Below are 16,525 nucleotides of genomic sequence, written 5' to 3'. Positions count from 1 at the left end.
ACGAATGACTGTCTGCTCGTTTGGCAAATCAATTCAGTGAGCAAATTCGCAAATGTTTATGACACACGCTACCTTATTTTGAGAACATACTATCGTATCGTATGAGGAGCTCTGCCTCATTACTACTTCAGGCATCCGAAGGTTGCCAAATCAAGTTCCCATGGCGTCTCGACAGTCAGTTCGTTTACATCGTATCGCCAGGAATGGAGGTAGAAGAAATCGCACTTCTTTGTTATCTAGTTGTTTTTTTCCTCATTTGTCATTTCATCTTTTTCTTTAAATATGTTTACTATTTACTATTTACGTCCCAACCTATAACTTTTAAGTTACGATCAGAATACTCATTAGACGAACTATCCAATATACAAGGACGGTTTTGATTTTCTATTAAATTTTTCAATATTTTAGCGACGTTGCCAAACGAGTCACCAAGTGAGTTAGGTACCATACATTTCAATATTAACTGCTTGGATACGTAGCCGGCGACGTCGCCATGGCGTCTTAATGAGGCAGATCTCGAGCGGGGGCACACGAGCGGTGCGGCGACGCAAAGATTTCACCGTATCAGTCCGTGTCAGTTGGACAGTCTGTTAATAAGCAAATAGTTCAACCCTTTAATGACGGCCGCGTGGCGCAGTGGGTAGTGACCCTGCTATCTGCATCCACGGCCGTGGGTTCGATTCCCACAACTGGAAAATATTTGTGTGATGAACATGGGTGTTTTCCAGTGTCTGTGTGTATTTATACAGTATATGTAGTATATAAATGTATATGAATATCAAATATCTTAGTATCCATAACACAAGCTACTGTACTGTATGCTTACTTTGGGGCTAGATAGTGATGTGTATTGTTTAAGTATATTTATTTATTTATTTTTAACCCTATAGGGGTGAAATTTTTGAAGTACCTTTTTAATGTTAGATAAAGCGTATGAATACCAATTTTACTGAGATCGTTGTGCTTGGAGGTCCATGCAAGAGGCCTATGTCCAGCAGTGGACGTCTATTGGCTGAAAAGGTAAGGTAAGGTAATGGCGGACGAAGTCGCGAGCGAGAGTAACAAATAAATTTTTAGATCTAAATAGCCGAAAGTTTAAAGAAAAGTAAAAAAAGTAAGCTTAACGAAAAGTCGTATTATAGTGTTAATGATTACATAAATGACAAAATGGCTTGGAAATGAAATGTATTTCATGACAGGCTATTTATATAATAAACCTATTGTTAGATGATGATAAACTAAAAAACTGAATTTGTTATGCGCTCTTCTTGGACCTAGGCGTTTTGGAACCCTCGTAACTTTAATTTTAAGTTTTAAATTATTATCACCATAATTTTAAGTTTAATATTATTACCTGACGTTTCGAAAGAACTTGTAAACTTAGCCTATTTGAAATAAATGTATTTTGATTGATTGGATAATTGTTGTAGTTACCGAGGTATAGGTAGCTTACCTAGTTTAAATAGTGTACTCTTACCTATAGTGTATAGCATTCTTCGCAGAGAGGTAGAAGAAAAGGTGTTTTTATCCCTTTAAGCGAGTAATAAAATATGCTTTTGTCATGTAAATAAGTAGGCACATTAATTTCTCCCCGTCATCTCCAGATTCCGAGAAAAAGGGAAAGTCTGTCGCGCTCACTTGTGCATTTTTCATTAGCACCCTCAGCACATTGTTGTCGTTGGGGAAATTGCTTTTCCATTTTCACAACACCTTTTGTGCACCTTCTTAGTTTTGTGACGCTGACCTTTATAAGGGACTGATTATACTGGCTAACCAGCTCCTTTAGCCAAGTGGCATGTCGACTCTCTTTCTACGATCACAAACGCTTCGAATATTAGAAAAATGTACCTATGGGAATAACAGATCTTGATCACCTGTCGATAGCAAATGTCATTCCTATACATTTTTCTAGTTTTCGAAGCATTTGCGATTGTAGAAAGAGAATCGACGTGCCACTTGACTATAGAGGCAGGTTCCTTATGATCACCCGATCGTGCCTAACTACCCGACTGAACAAACAGCGATAAAATCATAAGTCTCGTAACAGTGGGTCAATTTTTTTTTTATTCTTTACAAGTTAGCCCTTAACTACAATTTCAACTGATGCTAAGTGCAATATAATATGGAAGCGGGCTAACTTGTTAGGAGGATGAAGAAAATCCACACTCCTTTCGGATTCTACACGACATCGTACCGGAAAACATCCTTCCCGGCCGCCTTTCCCGGTAGGGTGGTAACTTTAGGTTCAGGTAACCCATTTAAAATAAACAGAACATAAATAATTATTAAATATAATAATTAAATAATAAATCTATAGACATTTCTGAGAGCAAACATTTTTTTAACCAGCTTTGTAACCAGCCAGCCAGTCAAGAAAACCTCAATCTTAGCCGGGGATCGAACCCATGACCTTCGTCTCTGTAAATCCTTCACGCATACCACTGCGCCACGGAGGTCGTCAAATAAAAGTACAATATTGGTAAAGTTGGCGCATTCGGAGTCGGCGGCGACAGCTGGCCCCCGCCTCCCCCCCGGCCGGGTAACGACCAGTAACGACCAGTAACGACCAGTAACGAGCGAGGTTTATTGTGCTCGTTCGGTGGGCACATACGCCTACATGTTTATGTTATAAGGATGGCAACAGCTGAATCTCGAAAATTCGTTAAATTCTACTACTTTTTTTTGTGTACTTAATGTTAACGCAAAAGTTTGTATAGATGTTTGTTTGGGTGTCTATAACGCCGCAACTACTGAACCAATTTGGCTAAAGGAGATGGTACATTTCAAGTCCAGTCTTTTACCCCTTATCATTAAAATGTAAAAAATACAAGAATTTTATTAAAATTATGGAATTATAATGCGTAGGGAGGAAAGTCATATCACTAGAAAAATGTTAAATGTGCAAGTGGAAGGAAGGCCAAAGAAGAGATGGTTGGATTGTGTGAAAGAGGACATGTGTGTAAAAGGAGTGGATGCTGAGTTGACAAGTAATAGAGACCAATGGAAAAGATTGACATATTTTTCCGACCCCACTTAAGTGGGATAAGGGTAAGGAGATGATGAAGAATTTTATTAAAATCCAAATAAGTGAATAAATATAACTAAATAAAAAGAAATAAATGAAATTAAAACCCAAGTTTTTGAGCTATAACAAGATGGCGCCCTTAAAGCAACTATGACATGACATTTGACAGCAAACGTCAAATCGACTTCTGCATTGAAAACATCATCAGTCACTATTACCCATACTAGTGTTCTATTTCTTGGGAGAGAATTAATATTATTTCAAAGACGCGGGCATCTGCTAGTTCACCAAAATTTGCATTAAAAATAGTTTTCTTTTGTGACCAGTTAGCTCTAGACTACTATCTGATGTTAAGTGACAGTCTAAAATTTAAGCGGGCTTACTTGAAAGAGCTATAGCTTGGCAAGTCCGTTTATGACAATTCCATGATATGCGGGCGACGGGGGGAAAGACTACGCGGGTACGTGCGGGGAAGTGAGGTTTTTCATTTATCACTACACGCCCCCCGGACCGCGCGGCCCATCGGGAGTAGAATTCTTCAACTTGGATGGTTGACGGTCTGGATTGACCGTCAACCATCCTTCAACGTCAACTTCGTTCGTAACACTCTCGATAGTCCGCGGGGGCCGGGGGGCGTGTAGCGATGAATGAAAAACCCACGACTGATGCACCTTACTTTTTTTCACACCCGCGCAGTCTTTCCCCCGTCGCCCGCATATCATGGGAGTGTCATCAACTAACTTGCCAGACTATAGTCGAATTAGTTAAGTTTACTTACTTGTGGGACTGGCATGGTGGGTGTGCTAGCTATAGCTTGGCAACTTCGTTCGTAACACTCCCCGATGTTGCGCGCGAGGCGGGGGGCGTGTAGCGATGAATGAAAAAACCACGACTGATGCACCTCACTTCCCCGCACGCACGATTTCACACCCGCGCAGTCATTCCCCCGTCGCCCGCATATCATTGGAGTGTCATCAACTAACTTGCAAGACTATAATCGAATTAGTTAGGTTTACTTCCATGTGTGGCATGGTGGGTGTGCTAGCTAACGTGTTTTAAAATAAATAAATAAATTAAACAAATAAAAAAACCCGACTGCATATAGTGTAAAAAAACTGAAAAGAAAAAAGCAAGCTCAGTTCAGAAATGTAGAAAGCAATTAGAAAAGATATGAGGTAATAAAGAATATTACATACATACATACAAGATACGCGCGAAAAACATAACCCTTCTTCTCAGACCAATTATAGATGGACCTGTATCGCACTCATGGTCACAAAGAAAATTGTCTGTTATTTTCTGAAAAAAAAAACGAGCTTAGATATCTTACACTAAACTAGAAGTTTTTGCCCGTTTTTTACACAATTCAATTACACAAAAAATTATTTTTACAGAGCTCTTTAACCGACGAACACGATTACAACTATTTAACATCGATACTATAGAGACAGTTTTTATAATCGCATTAGATCGTTGATCATATACTTTGACAGAAAAGTAACGTCTAGCGAGGTAGGTCGTATACAATAATAATTGGTCTGAGCCCTTCTTGCAGTCGGGTAAAAATGTTGAATAAAATAGTGCACCGTTTTGTTAGAGAAAATGTTAATTGGAAAACAACACATCGCGATGCGTCGCTCGCGGCGCCTCATGTGTGGCTTTGTCTCAAAGAGCTGTACTGTCATCGTAAGTAATGTCTACTCCATCATACTCTAACCTGACATATTATATTTTTTATTACTTATATGTATACTAACTGTAGCGCTATTCTGTAACGATGTTCTGTTTAACTCGTAAGTGCGAGTTTCGAATTCACGTCTATCTTTCTCTTTCTACAGTACCGTGTCAGACACAGAGAGAGGTAAATTCGAAATTCGTACTTACGAGTTATACAAAATATCTTTACTGAATAGCCCTCTTGATGCTTGAGAATCTCTCCTCGTAAATTGGGTGTATTTTATACGGAAATGTTTGCTTACCGTTCCCGTAGGAATGCGGGGATAATATATAGCCTATAGCCTACCTCGATAAATAGGCTATCTAACACTGAAAGAATTTTTCAAATCAGACAAATTCTGATATTAACGCGTTCAAGCAAACAAACAAATTCTTCATCTTATAATATTCGCATAGATATCTATTAGTGGTAGGTACTCATTCGGTTAAGGTTATTCGGTTTTAAGAAATTGAATATCACGTGTCTCTAACGGTGAAGGAAAATATCGTGAGGAAACCTGCACACCAGAGAATATGGGTTGATAATGATGATGATTGGTTAAAATCGTTTTTTTTTCACATAAATACTGATCCCAGAGGATTTCTCATGATTTCTTGTATAGAATATAAAAAAATACGTTTTATTGGCCCAAGTATAATTTGTTTTAAACCTATGACTACGAGTATAATCAAATCTTGATACCCACGTGGGATGGTGGAACAAATCAGATTTTAATTTTTAGAAGGTCCAATATTTCAAGGCCTGACTCGAATCCTAGACTCAACGACGTCGTGATCGATGGGCATAAGGAGTTTCCTATAAAACTGAAAATTTTGAAAAACCCCCGAATGTCATGCAATTATTAATAACACTCTCGATCATCAATATTCTCTTTCAGTGCGCTTTCATTTGAGACCCCACTCGAGTATATTTGCAGAAATTCGGTTGTTCTTCCCCACTTTCACCCCCACAACTTATAAACGGCTCAACCGATTTTCATCAAACATGTCTAAAAACACTCGTCCGTAAGTCACCTTTAATAAAAAAAAAACAAAATTGAAATAGCTTCATCCGTTTGGGAGCTATGGTTCCGCAGACAGACACGTCAAACTTATAACACCACTCTTTTAGCGTCGGGAGTTAAAAAGACAGTTGGTAAATAACGGAATGAAGGAAGTATATTATTGTGAAAAAACTGTTTACCTGAAACTGGGCCGGTGATGCGCGATAACGCAAACTTTGGCTGAGGGATAAACAACAGAGAAAAGAGGTCGAGCCAGTGCCGGACTTACCAACAGGCTAATTCTGGCATATGACAAGGTCATCTGCCTGCAGCGCTGACGTTTGTAAAATGGTGGTAAACTAAAAAAATCACCCTTGGCTGAGTTTGTTGTGGGCTCTTCTCTGACCAAGGCGCGTTTGGAACCCTCATAACTTTGATTTTAAGTTTTCGTATATTATTACCATACCATTAGATTAAATTACATTTTGACATATACCTGACCTTTCAAACTAAGCCTAATTGAAATAAAAGAATTTTGATTTTTTTTTAATTTAGCCGGCGTAATGGATGGTGGGTGTCTAGCACAAGTAACCATCCAATCAACCAACAAGATGGAGCCTGTCTAGGGCGGAATATTTTAGGACGCTCCAAATTTGGTGAAAAAGTTGTATCTTATAGAATTGAACATAGAGAAATTAAAGAAAAATGAGTCTGTGTTGAAAAAAACACCCGGCAATTTACTTATATCTAAAGAATTTATTCCACTTTAATAATGAAATCATTACTTTATCAAAAAAGTTTGCTATGACGTTTTACGACATTTTTAATTAATCTACTATATAAAAATTAGTCGGGTTTTCCTTCCTGACGTTATAACTCCAGAACGCACGAGCCGATTTCCACGGTTTTGCATTCGTTGGAAAGGTCTCGGGCTCCGTGAGATTTATAGCGAAGAAAATTCAGGTAAAACTTCAACGTAGGATAGGTAGGTAGGTAGGGTAGGGGTAGGGTAGTGGTAGGGTAGGGTAGGGGTAGGGTATGGGGTAGGGTAGGGTAGGAGTAGGGAAGGGTTGATAGGGGTTGGGTAGTGGTAGGGTATGGGGTAGGGTAGGGTAGGGGTAGGGAAGCGTTTATAGGGGTAGGGTAGAGGAAGTTGAAAGTTTACACCGAGTTTAACGTGGACGAAGTCGCGGACGTCCGCTAGTTCATCTTTAATTATTCCACAAGGGACAAGCTAAGATCGTTAATACAGCCTGAGTTTTACGATATATCTTAATACCAAATTTCAGCTAATTCGGTTCAGCAGTTGAGGCGTGAAAAAGCAACAAACATTCATATCATCAAAATCATCAGTTTTCGCAAATCTCGGGAAACCATGGATTTTTTCGGGATAAAAAGTAGCCGATGTGTTAATCCAGAGTAAAATCTATTTCCATTCCAAATTTCAGCTAAATCGCTTCAGTAGTAGCGGCGTTATATGTAGAGTAACAAACATCCAAACATCCAAACATATATCCAAGCATCCATACAAACTTTCGCGATTATAATATTAGTAGGATTAAACTTGCAATTCTATTGAAAACGTAATTAATGCAATTGTGATTAATGTAGTTCAACTTTCAGAGGTCAGTAGAGGCGGCAATAATTGATTAACCCATTGGAGGAAAACTAAATCCGCCACTGGTCGAGCCGAACGTTTCGCTTATTGATTGTCGGCAGGTCTGCATAATTCAGCACGACAAATAACATCCTTGGGGTGGCTCAGCTGCCTGTTTTTCCTAATTTTCCCGCAAATAATACATTTATAGCCCTATAACGGTAAATTGACGGCCTCCGTGGCCCAGTGGATTAACACGACGGAGGTCCTGGGTTCGATCCCCCGTTGGGTCGATTGAGGTTTTGTTAATTGGTCCAGGTCTGGCTGGCTGGTGGTGGCTGGTTAGATGTCGTGTAGAAACCGTAGAAATGTTGGTCTACCCCCCACCAGGTGGACTGACGACATCAAGCGAGTCGCAGGGTTTCACTGGATGCAGACTCAGTATCGTGATGTTTGGAAGTCCCTACAAAAGGCCTATGTCCTGCAGTGGACGTCCATCGGCTGATATGATGATGATGATGAGGGAGTAAACAAACAAGTTTTACTTCAAAAACTCAGTTGTAGCAAAGCAGAACAGTAACAAACTTGTGCCATACAATAAAAAAGAATGATATCCTCACATGGGGGCACGCAGCGCTCCTCGTAATTATTTTCCTCGCGCAAGGCAATTATCGTGAAGCCGGCCGATCCCTAGGATGTCGTAAATTCTCATTTCGTCCGCAACTTATATTTCCCGGCGGGTTTTCCTCATTTTCGGCCGACGCGTCGCGACCTCGCGGATATTGTGTTAGCTGCTGAGTTATTCATTACGAACGGTGTATGAATTAGCCCGCACTAGAGAGCGCAGTGTTGATCGACCCTCTCCAGGTGGACTGACGACATCAAGCAAGTTGCAGGGATTGGCTGGATGCAGGCGGCTCAGTATGTAAACGTACGTAGAGAGTATTTTGTCGGACCTGGGTGACGTTGTCGCATGGGTTCGTCGGCTTTTCGCGGATGATAGCAAAATAAATATCTAATATATAAAATTCTCGTGTCACAGTTTTCGTTGCCATACTCCTCCGAAACGGCTTGACCGATTTTGATGAAATTTTTTGTGCATATTCAGTAGGTCTGAGAATCGGCCAACATCTATTTTTCAAACCCCTAAATCCTAGGGTAGGGTAGTGGTAGGGTAGGGGTATGGTATAGGGGTAGGGTAGGGGTAGGGTAGCGGTAGAGTAGAGGAAGGGTAGGGGTAGGGTAGGGGTAGGGTAGGGTAGGGGTAGGAGTAAGGTAGTGTAAGGTAGGGATAGGAAAGAAGTGCAAATAAACAATTAAAAAGTCAAAGCGAAGCTTGAGCGGGTCCGCTAGTATTATTATATATTCATGATGAACTTCCGCAAAGTAACGCCTTATAAATAATATAAACACCCCCGTGCCTCGCAGAGCACGTAAGCAGTAGTTGTAAAGTTGTCCGAGTCTCGCGTCTTCACAGAACTTATCAGATAAAAGTTGAGCGGACACAAGCGCTAGTCAGCGAGTTGTTCAATACTTGTGGAATATTGACCGATTGAGTTATAGTTAAGTTGCTCTAAACTTGAACGTGGATTTGTAGACCTGTCAGAAGATAGCGGTTAGCCTTCAGCAGGTCATAATGAATATATCAGCCGATGGACGTCCACCGCAGGACATAAGCCTTTTGTAGGGACTTCCAAACATCACGATACTGAGCCACCTGCAGCCAGTGAAACGAATGCGAGAGATTTATTTGCTCAAAATACGGGTTTGTAAATGATATATAAAATAAAAAAAACATACAATCGAAAAACCTCCTCCTTTTTTTGAAGTAGGTTAATAAATAAAATTAAAAAGCCTTTATTGCTGTCTGTTTACAGTGTGAGTACATTTAAAAACGTGCCAAATTAGTTATTAAATACACAAATTAAAAAAAAATAACTTCCGATCAGTGGTCTTCTATAACATAATACTGGTCCAAGAAGTAGTCGTCATCATACGGATATCCTGAAAAAGCAAAATAAATTGTTAAGAAACATAATAAACAAACCTAAGGAAATAAAACAATCTCACAGTTTCGGCCGATTGCTTCATATCAAACAATTTACATGCAACTGTAATACATTGTTATATTACAACTTTGACAAGAGAAGAAGCTTTTTAGGCGATGCCTCATTAGTACGTTGCGGTACGTCGTCGCAATGGACAACTGCATTGCCATGACGTCACAGTGCAAGAGGACAACGCACGCCAACCAGACTCAACAATGGATCGAAAGTAAAACACTGACCGTCATAGCAACGTCGCTGCGACGCACAGCTTTAATGTGGTTCATTTCAAATATATGGAAAACAACGTTCTATTTATTATGGAAACGCAATGTGATGCGTTGACGCAACGCAAATATTTCATCGCTTACGACATCGTACGAGAAAATTATGGCCATTAGTTTAGATTGGCGGGCGATGGAACGAGCTATGTTAGGAGTATCTCTGCGTGATCGAATCAGAAAAGAGGAGATCCGCAGAAGAACCAAAGTCACCGACATAGCTCAACGAATTGCGAAGCTGAAGTGGCAATGGGCGGGGCACATAGTTCGAAGAGCCGATGGATGTTGGGGTCCCAAAGTGCTGGAATAGCGACCCCGCACTAGTAAGCGCAGTGTTGGTCGACCCCTCACCAGGTGGACTGACGACATCAAGCGAGTCGCAGGGATTCGCTGGATGCAGGTGGCTCAGTATCGTGATGTTTGGAAGTCCCTACAAAAGGCCTATGTCCTATAGTGGACGTCCATCGGCTGATAAGATAATGATGATTATGAATGGTGATAATAATTAGTCTAAAAATTAAATTAACGAGGGTTCCAAACGTGCCTTGGTCCGAGAAGAGCCCAGTCATGTTGAAATGCACACGCGCGCACGCAGCGAAGTGTGGACGCGTCGCAAGTTTGCACGGTTCAGCATCGCATTGGATATTTGCACGGTGCGTTGTGCGCACCGTAGCGTTGTGGTTTCGCCCTAATGGGGCACGCTCTAATGCGTAGACGCGCTGTACTCACTGAGATACTCCTCGTGCTCCTTAACCTCGTAGCAGGGTCCCATATGCAGAAGCTGCCACACTGCGAACATTAATGTGTTTGTTTGTTAACTGTGAGCTCGAGTCTCCTCTCAGAATGAGAGGGGTTAGGCCAATAGTCCACCACGCTGGCCCAATGCGGATTGGCAGACTACACACACGCAGAGAATTAAGAAAATTCTCTGGTATGATCATTCTTCACGATGTTTTCCTTCACCGTTAGAGATACCTGATATTTATTTCTTAAAATGCACACAGCTAAAAAGTTGGAGGTGCATGTCCCGGATTGGATTCAAACCCACACCTTCCGGAATCGGAGGCAGAGGTCATTTCCACTGGGCTATCACGGATACATATAACTGTACATTAATAACTAATTTTGACGACCTCTTTGGTGCAGTTGGTGCTGCGGTTCTCAGTAGAGAAGTCCTGGGTTGAATTCCTAGCTCGAGTCAGTTTAGTTTTAAGGTTTTTATATTTTCTAAATTTGAATAAGTCTGGTCTGCTGGTAGACATTCTACCAGTTAGCTTACTAGCATTGCTAGTTACCAGCTTGCATAAGTTTTTTAACTAGGATATGCACTATAAGTAAAAATTGGAAAATTCCTTGTTCAACCATGTATTTTGTGGTCCAACATAGGTTTGTATTAAGTTCTTAGGATAGGCAGTGCATTTTTGCATCGATGAAGTGCACGCCACCGCTTGTTACCATCCTATCGGTAAACGATTTAGAGTTCGGTTTTTCTTAGCCACAGAAAAAATATTATTAATAAATTATTAAAGCCAACATTTTAAGCAAATACCAAATATTATATGGTGAATTATTTTATCTGTAAACTACACACAAATTGCCACATCGCGAAGCTAAAGTGGCAATGGGCGGGGCACATAGTTCGAAGAGCCGGTGGACATTGGGGTCCCAAAGTGCTGGAATGGCGACCTCGCACTACTAAGTACAGTATTGGTCCCTACCACGTGGACTGACGACATCAAGCGAGTCACGGGGATTCGCTGGATGCAGGTGGCTCAGTATCGTGATGTTTGGAAGTCCCTACAAAAGGCCTATGTCCTGCAGTGGACGTCCATCGGCTGATATGATAATGATGATGGCGATGACACACAAATACAATTAGTGTCACATAGCCAAGTGTTACCTCGGTATCTCTCCATACAGTTGACATACTCCAGCATGCAGTAGTTCTTGAACGTGTAGTAGTGGAAGTACAGTGTTCTGCCGCACACAGCGCCCGTGCTAGAGGACATGGAGGGCAGTGGTAGAGAAACAGGGAGAACAATCAACTTTTTTTTTTAATGCAGATTGGCTCGCGTTTGACCATGATCTAACCTGATGGTAAGTGTAGATACAGTCTAAGATGGGACACGCTTGCCTAGAAGGTGCCTATTCACTCTTGTTTTGAAGATACCCAAGTTATAATATTCAGGAAACACAGACTTGGGAAGGGTATTCCAAACCTTAGGGACATCTACAACATAGGGATGAAAGCCCACCCGATGTCTTGCGGTGCGATGGTAAAAAGGTGAAGGTGGTATGACATCGAATAGCTCCTGAGCACACTCTCCAAAATATATCCTATAAAACCAAAGATAACAGAGCACAAATGTTATCCATCCATCTAAGAGCAAGTACACATTAGGAGCTCGGCGGGTTCAGCGGGCGTTGGCGTTGGCGTTCACTGCCAACAGTGGCATTTATATTTTTTTTTATTCTTTACAAGTTAGCCCTTGACTACAATTTCACCTGAAGATACTTTTTGAAGCGTTAGCGATTGTAGAAATAGAATCGACGTGTCACTTGGCTATAAGCCCAGGTGAGATCGCAATGAACGAACGAAGAAATTAACGATGATGAGGACTCACATGTATGCTTTAAAGCAGTGGTGCGCCATATAGTCGCACGGTTCCTTGAAGTGCAACCGCCTCGGAGTGGTGCGGATGATTGGCGGCGGTGTCAACCGCATGGTGGTCATCCTGACGGAGAACAACATGAGCTATAGGGCTAGGAATCTATGGACGATCATCTTTGTAAGGACCCTTGTTCTTACTCTAAGAGAAGCTAAACACTGGCAAGGCAAGCAGACCGCGCACGACCACTCAGGTCGAACGCCAGTGACAGACTGACTCATTGCCCCCACTACCAATGTACATGAGATAGTGTATGTAGTGTTGTAGGTATTTATTTAGTATACACAAACACTACAATCATCATTAACAACCCATACAGGGGCGTAGCTACCGCCGTATCAGCCTTATGAAGGATACGGGGCTCCTGGACTATCCCGGACCCCTTACGTGTGAAAGGAAATATTAAATAAAAATAGTAGTCCACAACCACACTGAATCTGATGCTTTCCGGAAAAAAAAACAAGATAACAGCTTTTGGAGTTAACCTTCACTTTAGAAAAACAAACGTAAAAAAGCAATCTCTTTTTTTCCCGGGTTAAGCCGTGAGCCCCCAAAAATTGGATACATCCTACATAGGTTAAAAAGTCACTGTTATATTTACAAAAGTTTCTTTTGTGAGAATTTATTCTTTATAATGATGATAAATCCATTCCAAATGTTGGGCCCCCTAACAAATTTTTATACAGGGCCCCTTCAAGGTCACTGAACCCATATTCGGCTTACTGTTAAGCACGAGTCCCCGCTCAGGAAGAGACGGTTAGGCCAATGGTCCACCACGCTGGCCCAATGCAGATTAGCAGACTTCACACACGTAAAGAATTTAGAAAATTCTCAGGTATGCAGATTTCTTCACAATATTTTCCCTTCACCGTTAGAGACACATGATATTTAATTTCATAAAATCCTAGCTGAGAAGTTGAAGGTGCTCCAAAAATAATGAAATGAAATGGAATGGAAAGATGAATGTCGAGCGGTGGGCGGATAGAGGCTGATGTTGATGATGTTAATGGAGACGGTGACGGTGACGGTGACGGTGACGGTGACGGTGACGGTGACGGTGACGGTGACGGTGACGGTGACGGTGACGGTGACGGTGACGGTGACGGTGACGTTGATGATGACGATATTTAGTTACATACAGGCCAGATTCCACCTCTAATTGTCGGGCCATGTGGGCGAATTGTGCCGTGTCGTTGGGTCCGGCGCGCGTCGCTTGCACTTGCACAACAAAGATACAGAATAGAGATTACTTCATCATGAAATAATTACTTTAGGTTAAAACGATGTTAAATAATATGCTAGTTGGTTCGTTTTCTTTTTTTTTCTTTGCAAGTTAGCCCTTAACTGCAATTTCACCAGATGAATGAAAACCACACCCCATTTGGTTTCTACACGACATCGTGCTGGAACGCTAAATCGTTTGGCGGTACGACTTTGTCGGTAGATTGGTAATTAGCCACGGCCGAAGCCCCTCACCTCCCAGATCTCCTCTTAGTAGAAAAATAAACTTGTATTTGAAAAAGAAATGTACTTACTGGTATAGAGAAGCACGCAGAATGAGATTAGTATCTCCGCATCACGACTGTCCATAATGCGTAATCAAAGAAACATTCTTCTGCTTCAACTTCTGTGCTATAAATAAGGCGAAAGTACAATCACAGAAATATTCTTCTGCTTCAACTTCTGTGCTGTGAATAAGACGGAAGTACAGTCACAGAAACATTCTTCTGCTTCAATATCTGTGCTGTGGATAAGGCGAAAGTACAATCACAGAAAAATTCTTCTGCTTCAACTTCTGTGCTGTGAATAAGACGGAAGTACAGTCACAGAAACATTCCTCTGCTTCAATATCTGTGCTGTGGATAAGGCGAAAGTAAAATCACAGAAAAATTCTTCTGCTTCAACTTCTGTGCTGTGAATAAGGTGAAACAGTCTCATTTATTTGACACTATTCTATATCATCATTCATCATTATTAACCCATATTCGGCGCTCTGCTGAGCTCGAATCTCCTTTCAGATGAGAGGGGTTAGGCTAAAAGTCCTCCTCGCTGGCCCAATGCGGATTGGCAGACTTCACACACGCAGAGAATTAAGAAATACCTCTGGTATGCAGGTTTCCTCACGAAGTTTTTCCTTCACCGTTTGAGACACGTGATATTTAATTTCTTAAAATGCACACAACTGAAAATGGAGGTGCATGCCTGGGATCGGATTCGAACCTACACTCTCCGAAATCGGAGGCAGAGGTCGTACCCACTGGGCTATCACGGCTATCACAGTTCTATTCTATATCGTTAGTCAAAACATTGAACTGAGGGCCTAGTGGCAGTTTGATACTGTAACGATCGCGTTAACGTAAACGCGAATTTCTAAGGAATTGAAACAGCGCCATCTAGTGGCACTACTGCACAACTGTTTCAATTCCATATAAATTCGCGTTTACGATAATGCGATAGTAACTAAACTAAAGTATGAAAATATTGAAAGCGTAGTTTCGAAATTTCAAAGAAGATTACTTGTATAGGCGCAACAGTGCCTTGTGTACCAATTTTAAAATTTTTCTTTTCTTTTCATAATTTTTATGATTGAATAAGTTAAGATTTATTAAATATAGATTTTGATAATAGAAAATCATTCAGTCAACTAACTATATCTCAAAGATATGATGACTCCCGCTCATTGTTCTGTTTTACGAATATGCAGTATAATGAAAATGCAAATCAATGAGAAATAAAATGTGAATTTCTTACTTTATTTTATGTTCGGCTGCAATTTACAACTCAGTGACTTTAATAATTGGAAAAATTAATTATATTCTAGGCTTAGAACACAAATGTTTATAGGTACTTTGTACCTAAATTGTTGTATGTTCATATTTTTAATGCGACAATTATTTGATAAGAGAAATCTAATATAATATTTAGTAATAGATAAATAAAAAAATTAGTTTAGTTGGTTTAGTGATAGGTCGTAATTCCCTATTCCCATTAATGCTTTACTTAATTATATTTTATTTTCAAATAATGATGGCAAAGTAAACATGCGCCAATCAAACCCGAACCCATCATTGAAAACCGCATCAAAATAGATCTAGTGGTTTTGGAGATGGCGACATTGGATTGCACAAACATCCTCTTATCCGAAACGCATAAACACCGTCTCCTTATCGTTTTAAAATTCAAAATTCATTTATTGCAAGTAGGCTCAGTTTACAAGCACTTTTGAAAGGTTTTGGTTCTGCTGTGAAGAACCGGCAAATAACTCAACAGTTGCTCTTTAAAAAAAAAATTATACAGTTCTTATAGTTTTACTTCCTGTGTGAAGGTGGAAGCTGATCCAATAGCCTCCAAGCACCTTTATCATTAAGTCAAGACTTAAGTAGCTAAGTGGCACGTCGATTCTCTTTCTACGATCGCAAACGCTTCGAAAACTAGAAAAATGTATGGGAATGACATTTGATATCGACAGGTAACGTGATCAAGATCTGTCATTCCTTTGCTTTGCGATAGAATGAGAATCGACGTTCCACTTGGTTACAGGGGCAGACGAAACCCAATTATTCGATTCAATCGGGTTCGAAGCCGAGGTCTTGAGCCGTATCATCATCATTATCATCATTATCAGCCGATAGTCGTCCACTGCTGGACATTGGTCTCTTGCATGGACTTCCAAACACAACGGTCTCGAGCCGCCAGCATCCAGCGGCTGTCTGCAACCCGCTTGATGTCTTCGGTCCACCTAGTAGGTCGACCAACACTGCGCTTTCCGATGCTTGGTCGGCATTTCAGCACCTTGGGACGCCAACGTCCATTGGCTCTTCGAACTATGTGGCCTGTCCATTCAGCTTCGCGACTCGCTGAGCTACGTTAACCATTAAAACGATTATTATTTAAATTTCTCAAAATCTACTAATCTGCATTAGTTAAAATACTTCACAAAATCTCAGATTGGTGAAGCCTTTTTAGATGCTGCCTATTTTGATCAACTCGGTTAAGCTGTTCAAAAGTTATGAGGTTACATACTTACTTACACACACACTACACGCATACAGCCAGAGACACCATCGTAAAAATGGTGAAGATCTTAGTGGCTCAAGACGTCAAAATTAGTATCATCCCTACAATTAGTACCATCCTAAGTCATCATCAGGAAGTAAAAATCGTTAAATTGATTTATAAAAATTATAT

The 16,525-nt window shown here is 40.7% G+C and overlaps 1 protein-coding gene across 1 annotated transcript; it reads right to left on the bottom strand.

Moving 5' to 3' along the window:
• Nucleotides 1-9,287: 9,287 nt before the first annotated feature.
• On the bottom strand, nucleotides 9,288-12,458 carry LOC112057019 (uncharacterized). The gene is made up of 4 exons (XM_052888892.1): nucleotides 12,293-12,458; nucleotides 11,569-11,666; nucleotides 10,398-10,457; nucleotides 9,288-9,346 (listed from the first exon to the last, which is right to left on the bottom strand). The coding sequence occupies exons 1-4, from the start codon at nucleotides 12,418-12,420 to the stop codon at nucleotides 9,288-9,290; spliced, it is 345 nt and encodes a 114-aa protein (XP_052744852.1). The 5' UTR covers nucleotides 12,421-12,458.
• Between the last annotated feature and the right edge of the window lie 4,067 nt (nucleotides 12,459-16,525).

Source organism: Bicyclus anynana, chromosome 24 (assembly GCF_947172395.1).
Source record: "Bicyclus anynana chromosome 24, ilBicAnyn1.1, whole genome shotgun sequence".
NCBI lineage: Eukaryota > Metazoa > Arthropoda > Insecta > Lepidoptera > Nymphalidae > Bicyclus > Bicyclus anynana.
This window is presented reverse-complemented; position numbering and strand designations above follow the sequence as displayed.

Excerpts from the sequence above, each read along its gene's own strand:
- LOC112057019 (XM_052888892.1), bottom strand. The coding sequence starts at position 12,420 with ATGTTGTTCTCCGTCAGGATGACCACCATGCGGTTGACACCGCCGCCA. Across the intron at positions 11,667-12,292 it reads CACTGCTTTAAAGCATACAT|CACGGGCGCTGTGTGCGGCA; the intron begins GTGAGTCCTCAT and ends CATGTCCTCTAG. Across the intron at positions 10,458-11,568 it reads CTGTATGGAGAGATACCGAG|TGTGGCAGCTTCTGCATATG; the intron begins GTAACACTTGGC and ends TAATGTTCGCAG.